Source organism: Sturnus vulgaris, chromosome 6, assembly GCF_052056855.1.
Source record: "Sturnus vulgaris isolate bStuVul1 chromosome 6, bStuVul1.hap1, whole genome shotgun sequence".
Lineage (NCBI taxonomy): Eukaryota > Metazoa > Chordata > Aves > Passeriformes > Sturnidae > Sturnus > Sturnus vulgaris.
This window is the reverse complement of record NC_142248.1, coordinates 28,502,559-28,524,763: the sequence shown is the minus strand read 5'-3', so window position 1 is coordinate 28,524,763 and position 22,205 is coordinate 28,502,559. Positions and strand designations below refer to the sequence as shown.

General features: G+C 33.5%; 1 protein-coding gene across 3 annotated transcripts in view; it reads left to right on the top strand.

Moving 5' to 3' along the window:
• The window catches only part of CEP128 (centrosomal protein 128), a 209,145-nt gene that overhangs the window by 16,615 nt on the left and 170,325 nt on the right, over positions 1-22,205 (top strand). For all 3 annotated transcript variants that reach the window (XM_088167434.1, XM_088167433.1, XM_014869832.2), the window contains exons 10-15: positions 7,011-7,097; positions 8,549-8,623; positions 9,796-9,928; positions 11,656-11,816; positions 16,394-16,744; positions 19,921-20,571. In XM_088167434.1, the coding sequence (XP_088023560.1) occupies positions 7,011-7,097; positions 8,549-8,623; positions 9,796-9,928; positions 11,656-11,816; positions 16,394-16,744; positions 19,921-20,571 (1,458 nt within the window). The remainder of the gene's footprint in view (positions 1-7,010; positions 7,098-8,548; positions 8,624-9,795; positions 9,929-11,655; positions 11,817-16,393; positions 16,745-19,920; positions 20,572-22,205) is intronic.

Genomic DNA, 22,205 nt, shown 5'->3' with positions numbered 1-22,205 from the left:
TCTTTGGCACATTTTTGAACTCTCAGTCCAGCTCATGTTCTGATGACCAGGTAGTACCAAGCACAGTCTCAGTCCTTCATTATATTGTCTTGACTATGTTTGGACCTTTTTGGTAACTGCCACAAATCTTCTAAGAACCTGCCCCCTATGCCCTTCCTGAAAACGCAAGCAAACAAAAGCAAGTCATTAGCTGGGTTTTTTCAATTAAAATGTTTTATTTTCTAAAAGGTAAAGTTTGCTTGCTCATGCAAATCAATTTATATAAATGCAGTAATTTATTTCAACAAGCAGTCAAAAGCACCATAGTGGCCAGACAACTTTCAATTGCATTTCAGTTTTATTCAACAACACCTGATGAATTATAAAATATTATTTAGGAGACAAATAGAAATGTTTAGAATATAAATTAAAATTTGAGACAACTGTTAGCTTTTTTCTTCTTGTTTTAGAAAACATATGAAAAATACTTATTTCTTTTTGATTTTACTCCCGTTTAGAAAATCTGTATCTTAACATGGTGTAACTTTTTATTTCATTTCACTTAAGATATGATTTGCAAGGTTATCTCTATCTGTGCAATAGGATGCTATAATTATGAAGAAATATGCAATTCCTTGGTTTTCACTTTTAGTGTTCGCAGCATAGCTTTTTGGAAGGCATTATACTGTGCACTGATACTGAGGAACCTTGCTCATGATGCTATGTATTTCATGTAAAGCTAGAGACTGTTCAAAGATGTCATATTTTAGAAGATGAGATGCTTTTTTGATATAGATAAAAAGTAACATTTATCAAAAGGCTTGGAATCCTTCTGCGAGTATTTCAGAAAGACTTACTGTTTCATTTTCCCCCCAGTTGGTGCCCTTGTGGGTGAAAAGACCTAGATTGCTGAATTTTAGTTTTCATTGCTCTTTAATATGCCTACGTCCACTTCTAGATTCTTCAGTTGTGCCTTCAGGCTGGGGAAGGGATGCCTAATGCAATGTATCGGTGTGATTTGATAGTGTTATCTGCAGAACAGAGCAATCTTATTTTATCCTTTTAAAGGGCTGATGGCTTGTAATCTCTAAAGATACATTGACACTGCCATAGTTTCCTTAGAAAGAAAATTTAAATTCAAGTGAATGAATTCAAATGTAGTTCAAAGAATTTTCATATGATCTTTCATAGATCATATGAATGATCACAGTCTATGTGATGAGCCTTCAGGCTGCGTACCTTTATTCTTGGTAGCTCATCTTTTGAATTTCATGCAAAAAGAATATGAAATACTAAGTACATCCTAGGCTTTCTATTCCCCTAAGATGTCCAACTGTGAATTAAGATGGTTTAGTCCTTTCTTCTGTAAATTCTACTTTATTTTTCCTGAGGAGCCCCTTTCTAAAATACAGTTTAAATTGCTGTATTTTAGAAAGAATGTACTTGTATAGCCTTGTGTACTCTTGCATAGCCTAGTGAGAATAAAGTAAATAAATATTTTGCTAAAATTGTTATTTGAATGAAACATGTTTCTGCATAATTTTGAGCTTGTTAATTTGTTTTCTGTTTCTTGTTGTTTGTAATTCGAATTGTGAGTTAGATGGACTCTTAACTGACAGTGGCCTCAGTCTTGCAGTAATCATTGCACGGACATAATGTTCTATTGAAGTCTACTTTTGTTTTCATTTATTTTTTCAAGATGCTTCCCAAGTAACATTACTGAAAAGAAGGGTAGTGTTTGGGCTGAGTTTTGAAATCCTGTCATTTAATATGGCCTGATTGATTTACAGAGAAATACTATTTAAACCATTTGTGGCTGTTTAATGATGTAATTTTTTCATTATTTTGCCTGTTACACATTTCAAACCAAATCAAATTTGCCTTTTGCATGTGATCAGTAGTTGCTCTAATTAAGAAATCATGTGAAGTTTGTGAGGATTAAATGCTATTATTTTTTCAGTGAAGTGCAGTGCCTGGAACTGACCACTAATTGTCAGTGTTTTACCGTCTTAAGAGAATCGCCTTCCTAAATTGCAATTATAAAATGATACATTTTCAGGATCTAACAGAACATGATGATGCATTTATTTTGGTCTTTCTCTTGTCTGTGTTTTCTTAATCTCATTTTTTTGTATAGTGTGCAAACTTCTTATTTGTATTGTAGTATTATAATCATAGACTGATTATGAGCCAAGAAGATACTTAGGTATATACTGACCATTAAGAAATCTTGAAGTGTAAAATTTTATATCTTCAGGTTTTAAATTTGCATTTTTATTTTTAAACTTTAGCCTTTCTGTGCTCCGTGTAGTCATACATAAAATGTACAGAAAATAGTTTTTATATCTTTACCTTAGTGTGTATTGGTACATTTAAACAGCAAATTAGAAAATAGCAATTAGCAAACAAATTCATGCCAATTTTATATCTTAATTTTTTAATATATTCGTGATATAAACATGTTTCTGATTAGAAGAAAGAACAAATGTTCTTTTCTTACCACGGATATTGACATGTGTACATGAATTGCTTTATCAACTGCATTTGTTATGTAAATGAAAGCTGTTTTGAGATTCCTCAGTGCTTCTTTTACTTTGAATATAAAGACACCATCACCTCTTATTTTTGTTTGCATTTATACATCTATTTTCTAAAACAAGATCAAGTATCATTCTTAAAAATATTTTATTTGCATTCTTTTCTGTGTGTTGGGTATCCTGGATGACTTTACAAAATTCTGTGCTTGACCTCTTGGATTTTGGTGAAATGTGTCCATGTGTTCATGCTTGGCATAGTTTAGGTGAACAGAATAATCTTTTTTGAACCTCTTGAATCCACTGACTGTGGTAAGGCAGTGACTACAGTTGTGACTTAGGCTAGCAACTTGGGTAGGCAAGGAAACATTTTTTAACTTCCTCGTTGTGCAACATGTATACTTAGATTCTGTTTGCCTCCCGCTACAAATACCGTGAACTGCAAGAAACTGGTGGACAGAGTGTGGTAAACTGATGGTCAGAAGTGTTATTGAACATTGTTTTTTGCTTATCTTCATCACTGATCTTTTTGGACAAACATAACTTTGATCTGTGCTGTAAGCAACCTGGATATTTTAGTGCATTGTTGGTACTTGCTCTTTGGCTCTGTGCTATGCCACCTGTGGCCAATGGTTTTTGTTTTGATTGTAGTTTGAGTCTGACTCTTGCTTGGAACATGAGCAAGTCTCATACATATCTGTCACTGAAATAGCTAGGTAGTCTCTTTTTAACTGCCTGGCTGATATGTTTAGGTAGCATACTTGGCGCCATGCTAATCACTACTGTAGCAAGTTAGGGAAAGTATTTTCATTCAGATTAGGATGTGGTATTTTTTTGCCTTACTTTAAAATATAGCATGAGGCTGTTCTGCTTGTGTGTTTGTGATAGTATGAAAAACTCACCAAGCAGTCTCACTTTGAAAGAGAAGTTTCAGTTTGTGGTCTGTAGACAGCTTTCAAAATATCTGGTTTTATTTTAAAAAACCCAACACAGAAAATCCAAACTGAGACCAAAACCCAAACCCTCAGAAAAGTTAGTAGGCTTAAGTTGCTGTAAAAGTTATGATTTGCTCTTGAAAGGTTATCATAAGTTGCAAAGATTGAGGACTTGAGTTGTTCCACAATCATCCCCATAGTTTTCCTCGTGTATAAGAGAAATTGGTCTATGAAGCAGTAAGTTATGATTTTGAAGTTCAATAGTAACTCTGTCTATGTGGATGAAGTATGCTCAGTTGGGGTATATGTTACATTTGTATTCTAATACTGTCTTATGCTAGTGAACTCTTTATAAAGACCTGTAAGAATTGCTCTCCTTGGTTAAACCAAAAGTTCATCCAGCCTGACCACCTAAGCAGGCAGTGGAACATGTAGCTGGTCCTTCCCAAAGCTGTGCTATGAAGACCTTTGTACATGGAAGTTCTTTGTCTCCTTGTGGCCTCCTATATACCTGCCCCCTGCAAGGCCTCATCAACCTCCTTGTCAGTCTCTTCCAGACCAGCCTGGACACTAATGCTTTCAGAGGAGGATCCTGTTGACTATACGCCTGTTCCCATTCCTTAGTGCTTCAGCTTCTCTGGGCAATGTCTGCCTGCTGTTTGGGAGCCATCAGAGAGGAGTGTGTGCTTGAACTGTTGTCCTTAGTGTTCTTTTCTTAGTTCTCATTTTTGACATTTGACTTCCTCAGCCCCTTCTTTGGGTACAACAAATGAAATCAAATAATCAGTTGAATCTTTGTTTTGTTTGTTTGTGTTTTTCTTTTACCCCTCCCAAGGGAAAGCTTATATAGTGATCCATAGTGGGGGAGAAACAAGTGTGGCACACAAACGAGAGAATTATTTAGAAAGGAGTACAGAAAGGAGGCAAAACACAGAATTAACTTTTACCTGTATAATTTCTGAATTGTCTGTAACAGTTGACATTTCTCTGGCTGTGGATACCAGATATTTCCATTTCCTTAAGACATTTTGATTAACTGCTTACTTGGCACCTACTGGAACAGTGCATGTTTCACATCCAAGAAGCAGTGCACATGTAGTATGTTTCATTTATTCTAACATTGCTTCTTTTTTGACGTGTTTTAACTCTGGGGTATATAAATGTATATTAAAAAAAAAATATATATATATGTATATAAATATATATATGAGGTTTTTTTTTTCCTTAAAATGAAATTACTATGGGCTATTTTTATAATATACAGAAAATAAAAGTGAAGGTTATATTCATAGTATCAGTTATAGTAAAGGATGCGTTTTTGTTTGAAATTTTTCCTATTTAATAGCCTGAATGCCAGTCAGTCAAGTCGAAATAGCATATTTATTTCCATATTTATTTCTGGGAATTGGGATGTGCTACTGATGCAGAGATATTTTCTGTTTTCAGCAGGAATAGCCTTTGAAAATGTTGCTAGTATTCCTGAATCCAGTCCAGCTGTAATATTTTCTTTGTGATTCTGACATCTCTATCCAAATCTTCACATGAAAACATGCATGTTTGGTACTATGTTTATTATTAATTTAAAAAATAATAAAAAAATAAAGTTGGCCTAAAGTTGACTGTCTATAACAAAGCTTCTAAAATTACTAGTAAAACTGATGGTTGAGTGCTGTAAATAGACATCATATAATCCAAATAGGCTGTTCTGAACTGATACTTCTGGTCTTTAAAAATAAAGAAAAAAAACACAAACCAAACCAAAAACCCAATCAACTTGGGTAGTGCAAAACCAGCATTAGCTGAAGAGATGACCTTAGACTTTTGTTCATGTTGCTTTTTGGGACTTCTCCCAGGCGTCTTTTTGAGTAAAATGTGTGCAGTGTTGCGTTTTATAGTTGAGTGGAATGATAGATTTTAAATCTCTACTGAATACTTAGGAAAATACTTTAAATGTGTTACAGTCTTCTATTATCTGATTAGGGATCAGTATGACTAAAAGTATAACTTTTTATACTTTTGGCATAATATTTTCAGTGGTATATTTATGATTAATGTCTTCCACAGTCTCAAATTTTAATGTAAACTGTTCAGGCAGAAGAGTAATCCAAACTATACTGAAACCCCTATGTTTCCTGAGGTGAGGTTATAAGAGTGAGGTAAGTATATAAAGCCATTTATTTTCTCCAGAAAGCTACTTTTAAAGCCAAACTTCTAAAGCTGAATGCCTGGCTTCACTGAAGTTGATTAATGTCTTGTGTTCTGTTTTCATATACTGAAATTGCTCTCCAGTGTACAGTAAAAAGAAAATGTTCAAAAACAGAATGAAATGCACAATTTGTAGGGACAAATTTCAGGGGTATTTGTTAAAGGAGATATTCCTTTAAAATGTAAAATGAAAATGCTGCTTGGGAACGAGAGACTGGGAAAAAGACATTTCTCTCTGGAAAGGCTATATGTTTTTGTTGTTCTGTTGTTGTTTTAGCAAGTAATTATAGAAGGAATAGATGTACTTGGGCTTCAAGACATGGGATGAAAGTAAAAGATTTGTGCTAAGGTTTCTAATCAATTTGTGACTGGTGTGAAAAATGCTTGGTCATGTTGCACAGATAAAAACTGATTTATAAACAGTTACAGTAATTCATGGCAAATTATCAGTAAATCGCTACTGATCTCTTTCAGCTGATGTTTCTAAGTGATATTTAAAAAGAGCTAATGATTTTGCTATGGCTTGAGATATCTAAACTTGGGTTGTTTTTGTTGCAAGTATTACATGTCATTAATATCTGTCATGTCTAATACTTCCTTTGCCAGTGATTGGATGTGTTTCACAAATTGTGTTGGTTTGCAGAGGGACAAGATTTTGAAATTGACATTTAATGCACTTTTATTTTTTGTAAGATGGTTTAGAAAGTGTACACATGTGGTTTTAGATACCTCAATCTGAGAGGGAAAAGTCCCCATAGATTTGTTTTATTTTTTTGTGATTGTTGTTAAGGAAGAGCATATCAATGTTGGTAACTTTTGATCAGGAAAGTTTCAGTTGTAGTTCTGTGGCTCTAAGCATCTATCTAGATTCAGAAGAAATAACCTTTTCCCTTTCTGTTCTTTTGACATCTAATACAACCTTGTGGTAGTGTTTTCTTGTTTGCAGTGCATTTTATTTCATACATGCACACTTTTTGTTAGAGAATATATTCTTTTTCTCTGAATGTACACAGCTAATCTGTAGGGGACCTCTTGAGCCTTTTAGACCTTAATCTAAAGGTGTTTGAGGTCAACTTGTGTCTGGAACTCTATACATCGGAAGGATGTTAGTGCTGCTTTAGACTTTGTGTTTGTCCCTGTTCTCTGCATGGGTGTGTTTATGTATGCATGAACTTATATTTAACTTTTCATAACAATATACATTGGCTCTACGTGGAAATATTAGATGCAGACAGAAAGGATTTGTCTAGATCTTCTTTCTTAAATGTATCAGCAGATTCTTCATTTTAACAGCCTTGGAATGATGGCTTCTGTACATTTTGTGGTGAAGTTTACAGTATATTTTTCTCCTCTAAAGGTTTTAAAGAAGCAAGATGCTAAAGCAGATGAAACAGAAGAACTCATGAGAAACAAACTTGTGAAATATGAAAGCAAAAAGCACCAGGTAAGCCTTAATTTTTTCCATTTTGTTTGGTTTTAAATGAGTGTATAGTGTCATCTGTTCCAGTATATGCTTTTTTTCTGAGAAACCAGCAGAACAAAATTTTCTTTACTCTTTAAGAATACCAATTGTGGGATTTTTTTCTGCATCGGAGGCACTGTAAATATAGCTATGCTCAGCTTGTGTGTCTCCTTCAAAGCTCTTCAATTATACTATGTTACTTCTAATGACTCTTCATCCTGCCAGGCAGACAGATTTGTAACTTGGGCATTATCCTTGATTTCTTTCTCTATTTTGTCTCTGAATTTGTATGTAGTCTACTGTAGCAGCAGCTCAAAGCAGCTTTTCTTTATCCCTGCAACTAACTCATGCTGGTTATTTTACACCACAGTTATTAGTAATTACTATTACTGAACTGTTGCCGTATTTCACTATTTCTTTTCATAAAAACCAAAATTTCTTGTATTTCTATTCTAGCAGGATACTAGGGCTGTATTACACTTTTTTTTCCCACTTGCATCAAGTTTAGCATCTTTCAAAGTTATACCCCTTTATGCTAAGCCTTTATGTAGTGTTTTACATTATGTTGTTCTCTTCATTCTCTTAATGTTGGTCCTGTTTACTTTGCCCATTCGCCAGGCTCTCAACATCCTCCTTGAGATTGCTATCTCAACAATAACAATTTCTGTTGTCAAAACATGTATTTATTTCCAAGTGGATCTTTGAACTATTTATGGAAGAAGTCACAAAATATTTTGTAGCTTTTGCTTTAGTTTCTTTATTTTTTTTAATGGTCATCAGTTTGATGACTATTTCTGATTACATATTTTGAATATTATGTTTTTAGGAAAACTTTCAGTTTTATGAAATTCAGAGCACTTCAACATTTTAGTCCTCTTGTTTCCAGAATAATTCAAATACATAATCTTGCAGCACACAGAAACCCTACATGTTTTAGCAATTACAATTCTGCCAACGTGTGTTGTCTTTAACAGTTCTGTGAATAAACTATTTACCAAAGGTGATTTAAAATATTAACTTTCAAATTCTAAATTAAAAATAACTTATGTTTCAAATCCAGGAACGTTTTTGAAACTTTTTTAAAACTTATCTTCCATTTTTTTAACTTTTAACTCACTTAAGATTTGATTTTGTGATTTTTGTTTTGGATAATATAAATGACTTTGTACCTTTATGTGATGCAGAATATTATACAAAAATTATAGGCTGTAAGTAAAATTCTCTTTATGTAATTTAAATAAATATTTCAGGGATGTAATACAATTGAAGGTTTGCTTAAGATTTTGGACAAATAAAAATCCTGAGTATATTATACTGCATTTTAGATAGATGCTTATATGGATGAATTTGTGTCTAAATTAAATGTTAAAATACACTTTTATATTATGATGCCTACATTGATTTTCTTTGTTCATCGTCCTCTGAAATGAAAGCTTGAGCAGGAATTAGAGCAGTGCCGGAAAAAGTTGAGTGAATCTGAAGAGAGTAGAGAAGCTCTTTTGCATCAGGTAACTGCTTTAGTGTAGTAAAAATGCTAAGGTTTTCATATTAAGTTGTGTCTGAGTGTTTTTTTAATATTTCTATCTCACCCTCTGATAACATTATTTTATGAAGGAAAAAATGAGGTATAGAAAGACAGGTTTAAATGTGTATATATGTGGACTGAGCTCATTATACTTTTTCTGCTTTCCAAACTTTTATGTGTATATATTCGTATCTATTAATTATAGTAGTGATAGTAATGCTATATTTTCAGTACATAAATGCATTATGTGAAATTTCCTTTCATAATATGCTTTAGAACAACTTCTGTATTAGTAATCATTGTTCTGCAAAGCATGTGCTATAATTGGTGAAATCAGATAAATCAATGACCTAGAAGTATTTGCTACGTTGTAACATACAATAAAAGTAAATAAACCAATACCTGAAACTGTATCTAAAGTGTGCTTTAAACAATAGCTATTGAGGCATATATGATTAAACTTAAAATTTGTAGGAATTTGGTTTAAAGAGGCTGGATAAAAAGACTGAAATAACTAGAGAGGAGGCAATTGGCATTCTCATCTTTTAGCATTAGTTGTTTGACTTGTGTACCTAGCAGAAGTTTGAGTTAGCTATATTACTGTTTTGAATTCAAATCATTATGAATGGAATATAAGGTAATATGAATTAGGGGTGTTTTTCTTCAATTCAACTTTAGCATGTTGGATTTTCTCTATTTTCCTACATGTTGTCATCTTTGTAAGTGCTATGCTATATATGATAGGAAAAATATGAAGAACTCCTGTGTTTCTTATTAATAAATACATTGTATTTTTAAAGAGCAAGGAGCACAATTTAAATAAAATATATTGTTTATTAAATTTGTATAGACATTTTCACTAGCTGTGTAAAAAGACAATTGCAACATATAATATGGTAGCATTTTGTTTGGTCTAGAGAAATTTATGCTCCTCTGTGGTCAACATAAATTAAAATGTTTCCTTTAATTTTAAATAATCACTTTGTGGCCTGTAATTAGAAAGTACTTTGTCTCTTTACCATCTGCAGTTACTCTCAAGATTTATTTATGAATATTTCTTGTGTGTAGTACTTTTTTTAGCATTTAATAAAAGTATGATATTTAGTTTTTTGTTCTGTTTTTCATTAAATTTTGATGCTTGTTCATATATTTTAGATTGAGGATCTTCGTTCCCAGCTTTTGAGAGCAGAAGAAGATCGTGTAGAATTGCAACATCAAATTTCATATGCTGCTGTGCATCGCCAGAGCTACCAGGATGTACAAGATGATGACAGGAGAATTAGAGCAGGTACAACTAATATTTTGCACTAGAGACTTGCAAATTAGTTAGTAGGCATGGTCATTAATTTTATCTTAGAGTTGCAGTCTAATTCTTCTATTGTTTCAACAAAACCAGCCAATTAATTCCTCAGGTGTAGGTTAATGCGTATTGGCACCTGAATATTAACAGAGAAATAGCAATGACAGTTAATTTATGGTAAAATATTTTGATTTGCATGGTTAAAACAAATGAGGCAATTTCAGCCAACTGAATAGTGTGTTTACAGAAGAAAAACGTGTATTATTTTTAAGTAATGATTTTCCAGAAAACTTGCATTTCAGTCCATTTGCAGTTTGAATTCTGCCATCTTGAAAAATCACAGCAAGTGTTATTGACTAGGTATTTAATAAGGCTGATGACTTTTTGGTAGAATTTCCAAGCAATGTGTTCCCGAGTGGTTAAGGAAATTTTTCTGTATGATACAGTCAGGGCTTCTGTTTGTACTACGTTAGAGTTTTAGAGTTGGAATGGTTTTATTTAGAAGACAAATACTTCAAACCATTTCCATATATAATTGCATATTAAATTACCACTTTTGCAAGGTCTTCAATTAATTGTTAGTTATCTATCTGTATTTAAATTTTCCAACATAAGCAAAAAGGCATTAGATAAAGTCTTAGTTTCTTTATATTAACATAAAAATGTATTATTCAAGGTAATAGAGAAATAGTGATTCTATTCCAGAGTCCAGTGTCTATGGGAATGTTTAATTGGTTTGGCTAATGACATCTTTTTGTAATTTTGTACTTCAGCTTCTGAATTATCTTGGTTTTTAAAATAGGACTCTGACTCCATGTTTTTTACAAATCTCCTACAGAACACTGGAAATGGGCTAGATTTTGTATGTGGCTTAGCTTCAGAAATGTAATGCAAAATAATAATTTCAATAGTTTTTCTCCAATCATGTTAATGTATCTGCTTAAAAGTTAATTTATTTGAAACAATATGCTTTTCATGTTAATAAAAGCAAATTTTAATTTTCCTATTGATCTTATAAATCAAAGCAGATGTAAAAATATGAAGAAAATAAAAACGTACTGTAACTGTTAAAATACGTGAATATATTTATATACTTTTTACTGTTGTGTTTCACCTTGCTGTTTTGTTTCTGTTTCTTCAAAGATATATGGGAAGAAGACAGAGATTTTTTTTTTCTTTTGCCTCTAGTAGTTATTTATGACTGAAGACCTTTGAATTTCTGCTTGAGAGAATTTATAGCTTACTCTTATCAAAATCTTTGGTTGTAGTTGTAGTATTCAGACATAAAATTGACAGATAACATGACTTTCAAATTGGGAGGTATTACTCTGGTGAGATAAAACCTTGGCCTTGAAGCTGATGGCCAAATTTCATTTACACCAGAACTTCCCCACTGTTTGTTCCATTTTATTTTATTCAGTTTTGTTGGGCCTTTGGTTGTCTTGTTGTTTTGGTTTTTTTGAGGGGAGCAGCTGTGTGCAGGGGGAATAGTGGAAACCCCTGTAAAATGACTGAAAAATACTGTTTCATTCAGTAAAATGTTATTCGATAATTATAAAGGTATACAATTTTTCACAGGTATTTAGGTCAAAATCAGTAGTTGTATAATAGTCTCGAGTAGAGAATCAAATTGCCAAAATTAAATGAGATAAAATTAATTAATCATGAGATAGTATTTCTACTGAGTCTGTTTCTCTGTTCTTGCTGTTTTACAGTAGCTGAAAGATATGAGAGAGAGAAGCAAGATCTAGAGAAACATATTTTGGAACTTAAAGCAAAGCTGAGTCATAATGCTGTAATGTCAGAGGTAGAAGAACTGAAGAGATGTATAGAGCGTAAGGACAAGGAGAAAGCCCAGCTTGTAATGCACGTACAGGTAAGCTGAGTCTTGTTGCCTTTTGCTTGGTGGCATTTTTTTTTGTTTGTTTGTTTTTTAAATAATTTCTCATCTGTTTAACATTAGTGATATATCAGATTAGGGATGAACCTTTAAAACTAAGAGTAACTGTCATGCTCATTATTTATTGTGTAAATAACTTTGAAAAGTAATTTGAGTTTGCCAACTTTTTTCTCTCCCATGTAATAACAAAAAAGATATTTGCTATTGCCCATGATTTCATGGTTGGGATTACTTATCTTTCACGTGTGGAAAGAAAAGTTGATCTGATTTTTATCAGCATTTACCACTAATAATGGTTTTTGGAACTACTTTTATAAGGTAGTACTTACTTCCTTATTCCCCATTCCATCATTCCTCAGAACTAATGTTCAGCTTTAAAAACTGAGGTACCTTGTTCTATGAGAGAGTGCAGTAGAGTAACAAAAGTAGGTCACAACTTCCCTTTTTTGGTAATTAGATGCAATATAATCCTAACTATTAGTAGTCTTCTTTATGGTAAGCACATAATGTTTAATGTGATTCTCTAGGAAAGGGTAAGAGTAGCCTTTGTACTGGAATTTTAGTTAGAAGACTTTGACCATAAAATGATATCTAAGTAGGCAGTAGCATTCTTATTTAAGATAGGAAATTTCTGTATTTATTGCTCTTATCTAGATTTGTCATTGGTAGTAGTATGCCTGAACAGTAACAATTTTCTTTTGTCTTCTGTGACTGTCAGGAGAAAAGAGTTGGTTTGCAAAACCATGTGTATTATTTCAGTAGTCAAGGACTTCAGTTTTTGTTCTGCTTGTATTTTGGCATTCTGTAAGCAAGGGATTTGTATTTATTTTCCTAATGAAGGTAATTACTGTTGAAATGATATTGCATCACTTTGGAAATTCAAATGTAGGAATTATTTTTTTGTCTTTTCATAGATTTACAGGACTATACTGTTCAGTTTACATCTGCTGCTCCTTTACCTTGTCAGCTTCTCTGCTGATTTAAATCAAACTAATATTTCAAATTACATTTTGGAAAATCATGGCCTTCTCAAAGTTAAGTTCCTACATGCTTTATGAAATTCAGTCATTGAATAGGTTTAAAAAGACTCAAAGTGTTTTTATGGAGGGTAAGACAAGCAGAACTCATTTCCTGGTGTCCATCAGCATATGTATTCTGGCTGGTCAATAAAACCCATGACTAACTGAAAACATTCTGGTTTTTTGTTTTGTTGTGCCTAAGAAACTAATTATTTTGGTGACGGGAAGTAATGGGGGAAAAACCCACAGAAAAACAGTTATTTTAACTTCTGCTTGTAGAACATGCTTTCTTAAGGGTCAGAATGATTTTATAATACTGATTTCCTGCCCTGAAAATACTCATGCAGGAATGCTCAGTTGGGGTCATTGTCATTTCTCTGAGTTAGAAATCTTTGACTTCCCTCATTTTCTCAACAGAAAGTACTTTGTACTTCTTATCTGCTTCCCACTGCCTTTCTCCTGCAGGGGCAGTAACAGGAAAATAGCTAGTGTGTTTTTCTTTTAATGAAACATCAAGGAATACAAGGATGTGGATTTCTAATCTTGTGTACTAACAAAGCATTTTGTCAAGCCTGTTCTAACAGCTGCTCCTATCAGATAGTCTGATTCCCAGTTGGAAGTGACCAGTCATGTTTGACTTGGGTGTAATTTATCTTTGTTTAGTGGGGAGGATCTAACTTGCCTCTGATGTACATGTGATACTAGAAATTTCTTTTGATTTATTCAAATGTCATTGTTTGCAACAATTTGAGTTGTGTGCGTTGTACATTTAGCCTCCAACACTTGCCATAAAATCACAGTGTGATGTAAAATGCAAAAAGGTTAAAACACATTCTTAAACTCATGTTTAGACGTGAGTTCAATCTTAAATCAATTTTTAAAATTAATATTTACTTCAGCTACTGTAGTTTATGCAAGGGTGCAGCTGTGAGGTCTTCCAAATTTATGCAACTATCTGAAACACGTTTTTCTCCATGAAGCCATATAGATATGGGGCTGTTATGGCTAGCTATTAAGATTTAACTATTATGACTAAGAAGTAAACAAAATGCACAAATTACTTTCTCCTTAAGTGTTTTTAGACTCTTGTGCCTAGGAACTTGTTTGATTTACTAATTACTCTTCATCTGAATTTGGTGTTAATATTCTTACAGCATCGTCCAGTTTGTTAAAACTGCAGTCAGTTTATTAAAACATTTCAGTTTTTCTGAGGGAAAACTAATGATATGTTTATTTAATATTAGAAATCATCAGTAATATAAGTCTTTCAGTCTTACAAAAATTGATTCATATTCTCACTAAAATTTACTTCTACAAATGAAACTATAAGCCAATTAAAGGCCAGTAGTGCAAGCCCTCATAGATCAGACAGAATTTTGGCAACTGCACCCATTTGCCATGTTTACACAGAAATATACATTTATTGTACATCAACTAGGAATTCAAAAGTACACATCAGTACATTTGGGACTCCTGTTTCGATATATAAACAGAGTGTGGAGATACTTTTGCTTTACAGGGTTGGCTGCATGAAATGTTGACTTGCTATGATGCTGTTTTCCACCTGATTTTAACTATTGGGTCTGTGCTGGCTCAACTCTTCTAAGCAAAGTGCAAACTCTTTGCTAAGATTTATCTTATTTACACATTTTAAAAATAAAACATTAAAAGTCACATTTATATTGGTACATCCATGTCAAAATCCAGTTTTCCTCCTCATGCAAGTAGTTAGTGTTGATCAATTAGTTGTACTTCAAGGTAAATATCTAAAACAAATGTTCCTCTTTTTTATTATACTGTAAATCAATAAGTTTGAGGTTGATTTACTTCTACACAATAAGAGGAATGTTTACAGTTAACTGTACATTATTTTCTGTGTTTAAGTTTAGACTACTTTCATTAAAAAGTGTGTAGTGTCTGTAGTTTTGTTAATCAAGTACGTACTCTGGGGAATTTATATATAAATAACTATTTTTAATGAGTTGAGCATTGAGTACTGCATCACTTTAGTCTGACATCCTCCATGTCTCCAAAAGGACATGAAATGGGAAATGATAATTACATGTGTAATCACATGACTGAAAAAATGATGACCTATTTTAGAAAATCTGTGGCACGGTAAATGTAATATCTGATTGTATTTTATGAAGCAATTTTGAACTTCTGCTATAATCAATTTAAATCTTTGTATTTAAAGAAGTATTACAGTTGTTTTTTTTTCATTGGAAATTAAGCTTGTTTTGATCAAAATATTGCTAGTTGTTGCTTGTGAGCTTGTTTTGATTATCTTTTTAGGACAGCAAATACTATCCTGAAGAGATTAATACAATTTACTGCCTTCCAGGAGGCATTGGCTGGTTTGGAAGGGAAAAAAAACCCAACCAAACTAACAAACTGACAAGGAGGGAGCCCTTACCAACAAACCAAGTCTCACTCCATCCCACAACCTTGTGGAAGTACTAAATAGTCATTCTATATCCACCCGTGAAGTTGCCTATTCTTTCATAGATAAAATACTTTTCTCTGGTCCATTCTGAATTGCAGTCTGTTTATTTCAGACTACATCCGCATTTTTTTTCAGTCATTCTGAAATCTAATCTTCTTCTCTAAAGTATTTCAATCCCTCGGGGCTTGATAATATGTTTGACTGGCTATAGATCAGGTTTATCAAATTCATCTTTCATTAATGAAAAGACTGAATGGTATAAAAGCAGTCTAAATAGGCCCAAAATGCAGAATACTAATGTGAATTTTTGCATGATCTTAGTAAAATACTATTTTGCTAGTGTATATTCAAAAACTGATTTCTGAGCATGTCCTTCCAGAAGGTATATGGACACTATTTTTCCTGGGTTTCTTATGAGACTGTTTAGAGAAATATGATTTGAGAAATGCAGCACCTTTTCTTTTTAAAATATGTGTTTCCAATTTAATTCATTTTTGAAAGGCTTATATATGCCTCCTTCATTTTCAAATCTCTTTGCACTTTGTTCTAGAAGCATTTACCAAGCTGCTGTATTCTCTTTATATTCAGTGCTATCAAATATACCTTTATTTAGCACATTGCTTTCATAAAGGCAACCAGCATAAAACTGGGTAATAAACTAGCTCATATACTATAAATTACTGTGGTTGTTGCTGTTTTTTCCTTTCCAATTCTCATTTTCTTCTCATCTGTTTACATGAATCTCCTTATATCTTTGTTTGGTTTATTTCTTATTTGTATAGCGTGTAATATATGGCCAATGATTGATCTCAAACTTATAATACAGAAAAATAACAAGAACAACTGGAAGAGGAACAAATGCAGAAAGAATTGAGTAGTATGTATTTTATGTCTTGTGTTGAAATTCTTTACCATTGCAGAGGGAGAGATTCTCTGGGCTAATAGGGCTTTCCTTGATAGTCAAGCAGATCTTTTATGCTGTTCGTATTTTAAATAAAAATGTGATTTAATGTTGCTATATGTTGTTTGATAAAGTTTCCTACTGCATATCTTTAGATAATGTTTGTGTTTTGCTATGATGATTCCAGGTGTTAACATCTGACCTGGAAAACAGGGAGAAGCAACAGGAAAAAATGCTGGACCAGCTAAAGGAGATACAGAATTGCTACAAGGTTTGTGAGAATGAACGTAGACAAAATGAACTCCAGTCTGCTGAGTTAGCTCAACAGGTTGAAGAGAGTACCAAGGAAGCAGAACGGTATCTCACGGAATTCAAGCATTCAGAGGCACTCAGGCTGGAGATTGAGAAAAAAAGAGAGGATTTGAAGGTGAGAGCTCAGGAAACCATCCGCCAATGGAAATTGAAGTGTAAGAAACTGGATCGTGAGATAGAAAAACAAAATCAAGCTATCAGTGAAATGATGGACAAGAGTAATCAGGTAAGATTGGTTGATTTATTTTTTTTTGTACCCTTTCCCTTTGTTTTAAAAGTGAAGAGAAGGAGTTTATGCAAACTGTGACTTAAACTGCTTTCCACCTTAAGTTCTGGACCTCTTCTGTACAATTTTCAGAACTTTTTCTTTGAAAAACCAATTTGAAAATTGATTGTGTAACATTTCTGGGTTTTTCATTTGTCTTTCTTCAGTATGGCAGACCACTTTTTCCTCTCTTTTTCCTTCTCTAAATTTTCTTAGGAAAAAACCTGGTTTTTTTTGTTTTTGACTTGGAGTTCCTTTATTTGTTCAGCTGCTGACACTGTTTTAAATACAGGCACTCACATCAATGCTAATGCTTATCATTCTATATCGGAATAATGGTAGAAATCATCATTTGTTTGTCAATAAGTCTGTGGGTCTGTATTTTCCAGTGGCTGGGTCAAAAGTTGCTTGTTCCTATAGTGGCTAATACAGTGCTTACTTCTGTGCTGTGAGCTTTTCTCTTAACTTACATGCTCTGCGGGTGTAGTCTGTCATATTCTATGGCTTTTGTTTTATAATGCTTTACCCTCTTTTCACGTGCTCATGGCATCCATCCAGTTTAGGTTACTGAATCTGGTGGGCTTGAGATGGCTCCATCCTCTGCTTTGTCATGCTCAAAGATGGAGGTTTTCAAGGGCTGTATGGGATGCATTATTCCATGTCTATTAATCCTGTGTTGTTTCTGATCCAATAATCTGTTCTGAGATTGGTATATGAATATGAGCATGGTCAAAGCACAGGAGAAGTCACAATGGGGCTATTACTGAGTTGAAATTAATAAACTGGCAAATCTAAACTGTGATTCCTGGTGTTATTTCTCTCCTGAATTGCCTGTCATATTCCTTACTTTTTATTATTATTTCCTCTACCCATGCTCCAACAATTCATTCTATAGTAATCTCGTATTTTTTAGCCCTAGTGCTTGTCTGGGAAAGTAAGATTCTCAAACATTGAAGAAGTTGGTCACTCTTGCCTAAGAAAATGGAGATTGTAAGGAAAGGAAGAAAACCTGAACCATTTTGAATTCGTGTGTGTCTATCAAATGGACAAATAAGCAAAAAGTAGGGATGAATTGTGAATAAGAAGTAGTAGATCCCAAAAAGGTTCTGAAATCATTGTTTATAGACTGTTCTTTATAGAGGCACTTGATAACACAGTCCACATTGACATTTTCTTTATTACATAAGACTTCTTGACATGGATTTTACCACTTTTTATGTGACAAATATATTCACATACTAAATACTTTGGCTTAAGCTCCGTTTAAGAAATACTGTCAGTATTTGTTCTTACTTTTAAATTGGTGACCATCCTGCCAACAAGTTTGAAGTAATTGTTACTGGTGAAGAAAGTTTCTTTATCGTAAGATATGGGAGATCAAATAAACTGTCATTGTGAAGGAGAAAAAAGTGCAAATGATGTTTCATGTCCTCAATATAAGTTGAAAACAGTTTACTTGCAGGTATATAATCAATCTAGATGTAACATTTAGTATAAACTTGAGGTAAATAGATGAACATAATTTAACCAGCTTTGAAATATAGATAATTAAAATCTGAGACAAAATACCATAAAAACAATAAAGAAAAGGAAGAAAGGGCAGTTTGTTGTCTTTGATTTCTGTTAGAAGACTTCAAAGCGTTGATGCAAAATTTTCAAAATTGCATTGCAATCATAGCTTGCAATTTTGAGATTTTTGAAATATTGGCAAACAAGGGATGGGCTATAGAAAGATGGTTTAGGTTTCATTCTTTTGGAGTTACTGGGATAATTTTGGTTTAGATTTTACCCATGTGGTTGTCCTTAATATTGTTTGACAGTGGAGTTTCTAACATCTTTTGAAATATATGTTCTTTTAAGTATGTAACGTAGAAAACATACTCAAAGCAAGTAACTTGTGGGTTGCAGTTTGAAATTTTACTGGAGTTCTGTTTTCATTTGGGTTTTGGTGGTATTTTTGTTTTTTTTAGCCAAATCCTTCAAGCAGTATTACAAGATAGGTGTAGGAGGGTCTTTTTGCTTGGTAGGTTATTTCCCCAGAAAACCTCATGATGGTCATCAGTCACGTCCTCAATTTATTATATTTGTATTTTGCTTTGTGTTGCTTATTCTTGATGTAATTGCAAATCGTTTTTATTATTTTCAACTGCACACTTTTAACCCTAATTGCCTTTTTATTCTGGATTATTCCAAGTAATTTTGCTATATCCATAAGAAATGTACATTGCCTATGGAATTGGTGAAAATGCTCAGTAAAATTCAGTAAAAATTTATTAAGTCAGTTTAAAGAATCTGATATATCCAAGCAGATTGCCCAAACAGGTTGCATAGTGTCACTCACTGGAGATATTTAAGAACCATCTGGATGCAATCCTGTGCCTGTGTACTAGGATAAATGTGCTTGAGCAGCGAGGTTGGACCAGACGACCCACTGCGATCCTTTCAAGCTTACACATTCTGTGATTCTGTGGTAATTTTAACATGAAATATGTCAGCGTTGGAAAAACCACCCAAACCCTTAAGATCCTAGGAAAACAGTGGAATTTTCATTACTTGTGATTGATTTTTATTTGAGAGATGATGTCGTTATTTCTTGGCTTTGCTGGATAAGTGAAGCAAGCTTTTAACTGCTACTAATTCATCTACTGTGCATAACTTCAAAAATAACTTAAAGTTGGTATACTTCATATGTAATATTTTAGAAAACAAACAAAATAAGTCAGCATATGGAATGGACTGTAGTTATCGTGTGTATGTCCAGTAGTCATCCCTGTATGCTGCTGCATTACTCTTATTACCTCATTTTCTCCATCTTGCTATTTGGAGGAGCCAATAAAGAAACACTTCTCAGTCTGCAAAGAGAAGAGTATGAGAAGCGGGGAATTAACCAAAACTATCCCTACTTAGAAGGCTAGATAATTTAAGGACAAGTCCAAGTTTTAGATTGCACATGATCTGTGTCTAAATTTAAAGAAACACCACGTACATTTAAACTGAGTTCGTAGCATGCAAAAAATGTATATTTTCACATTCATAGGTTAATTGTTCCATAGACATTCCTGATGTCTAAGGATATCCTTCCAACAATTGCCTTTAATTACTTCAGAACAGAATGGATTTTTTTTTTTCTTTCCTAGGCCCTCAAAGAAAAAGATGATCTCAAAAGTCAGCTTCTCTCAGCTATAAACCAAATAGAAAACCTGCGGAAAGAGCTGAATGATGTGCTTACAAAGAGAGCCCAGCAGGAAGAACTCCTCCACTGTAAAGAGGTAAAACTGCATGAAATGGAGTCACACCAGGTATCTCTTGAAGAAGAGATCAAAGAAATTCAAGGTACTGTCAAAAAATTGGAAAATGAGTTGAAAAAGCAAGTAGTTTTACAAAATCAAATGCAAGCTGAGAAGGAACACTTGAAGACAGAACTTGGAACTATTAACTTGTTTCATACAAAAGACCAAGAACGGCTCCTAGAAATGCAAGCAGATGTAAAAAATTTAAGCACCATACGTGTGGAACTAACAAACAGAATAGCAGAAGAGGAGAAAGCCAAAAAGGAGCTACTTAAGAGCCTCTCAGACCTCCAGAAACAGCAGGAATCTAGTCATGAAGAGATGATTTCCGCTAACAGGCAACTGAAGATGGAAAGAGAAATTCACCAACAGGAGTTGGGAGATCTTAGATCAGAGTTACAAAATGTGAAAATCAAACATGAACAAAATGTTCAAGAACTCATGAAACTCCTTAAACAAGAAAAAGATGATGCAGAGGCTCAGATTAGAATGCTAAAGGTACTTATTGTGAAGAATTCCAGTGTCAGACCTCCCCCCTCCTCCCACACAACCCACACACAGCCCATGCCATTGAATGATAAAGGTAATAACACATGGGCTTTAAAGCACTTAACACCCATGTTATTGCAGGCCATTGTAAAAGTTCAAAGTTTGGGATAAAAAAATGTAACAATACCAGTTTTAGATCAAAATCTTAGTTCGAAAACAGTAGAATAAATATGTCTATGATCAAAATAAAAGGAAATAGACAATGCTGTAATGTTTTTAATATGGTAGGCAAGTGAAGTCCCAGGTCAGGACAGGGGGAAGCATTGTACCATACAGTCACCCCAGGACACCATGTTTTAGAAGGCTAGAAAGGAGGACTATGGGAACTACTGACCTGTCAGCCTCATCTCTGTTCCTGCGAAGATCATGGAACAAAAACTTTTAGAAGTGACACTAAACCACATGGAGGACAGGGAGGTGATTTGGGACAGCCAGCACAGCTTCACCAAGGGCATGTCCTGTCTGACCTTCTCTGATGGAGTAACTACATTAGTGAACAAGGGAAGGACTACAGATGTAATTTATCATTTTATCATTTGTCTGGACTTCTGCGAAGTGTCTGGCACAGTGCCCCACAACATCCTTCTCTGTAAATTGGAGAGAGATGGATTTGATGGGTGTCCTGTTAGATAGATTATAATAAATTGGCTGAACGGTCATATTCAGAGTGTTGTAGTCAATGGCTCAGAGTCCAGATGGAGTCCTGATGTACAGCAATGATGAGTGATGTCCCTTGGGAATATCTGTTGGGACTAGTATTAAGTTATTTAATGTATCATTCATGACTTAATAATAATTCTTAAGCAGTTGGTAACATAGAAACCTTTAAGTGAAGACAGCAATAAAAACCCCCCTTAAGTGGTTGTTAGTAGAAGGATCATTAAAATGGAGTATTTTGACAGCAGTGCTTAACACTGGAGACTTATTTTTAGTGTATATAGCATTATTTAAGTGGTCTGTCCAAAAGTGATTTTTTTTATTTGGCAATTTGACATTGAAAATTAAGAGTGTACATTTGCTATCAAGTGGAGAGAAAGAAAGTGTATTCTGGATACTAATAAGAGAAAATAAGTTGATTGTGACTGTGTTTTTCTATGAAATGGCAAATCCTACAGTTAGGACCTTTTTATTTTTACTGATTTTACAGTATTAAAAAAAAATCACTTCCATATTTCATTTGCAGTTCCATAACTTCCCCTGCATCCTAAATCTACGTATATTTTTTTAAGAGCAGAAGGTTTGAGGGAGATGAATTTTCTGAGATTTTAGGGTAGGCAGATTTTTTAGAAGTATATAAAATGATAATGCGCAAGATTCTCTTGATTGAGAGACTGTAAAAGAAAAGAAATAGAAAATCATATGCATCTCTAGGAAGATCTGATGAGAACATATTATCCTGCAGGTGATTTGGTTACTTTTTGTCTGAACTCATCATTACATTGCATTTGGATTTCAATTTTATGGACATACTTTTCTTCCAAATTAAGGTAAACTTAACTTTAACTTAAACATACTTTTTTAAAAAAATATTTTGATGTTAAAGTAGTGTTTAGGGAAATCCAACAGAAAAAGTTGGATTTTTT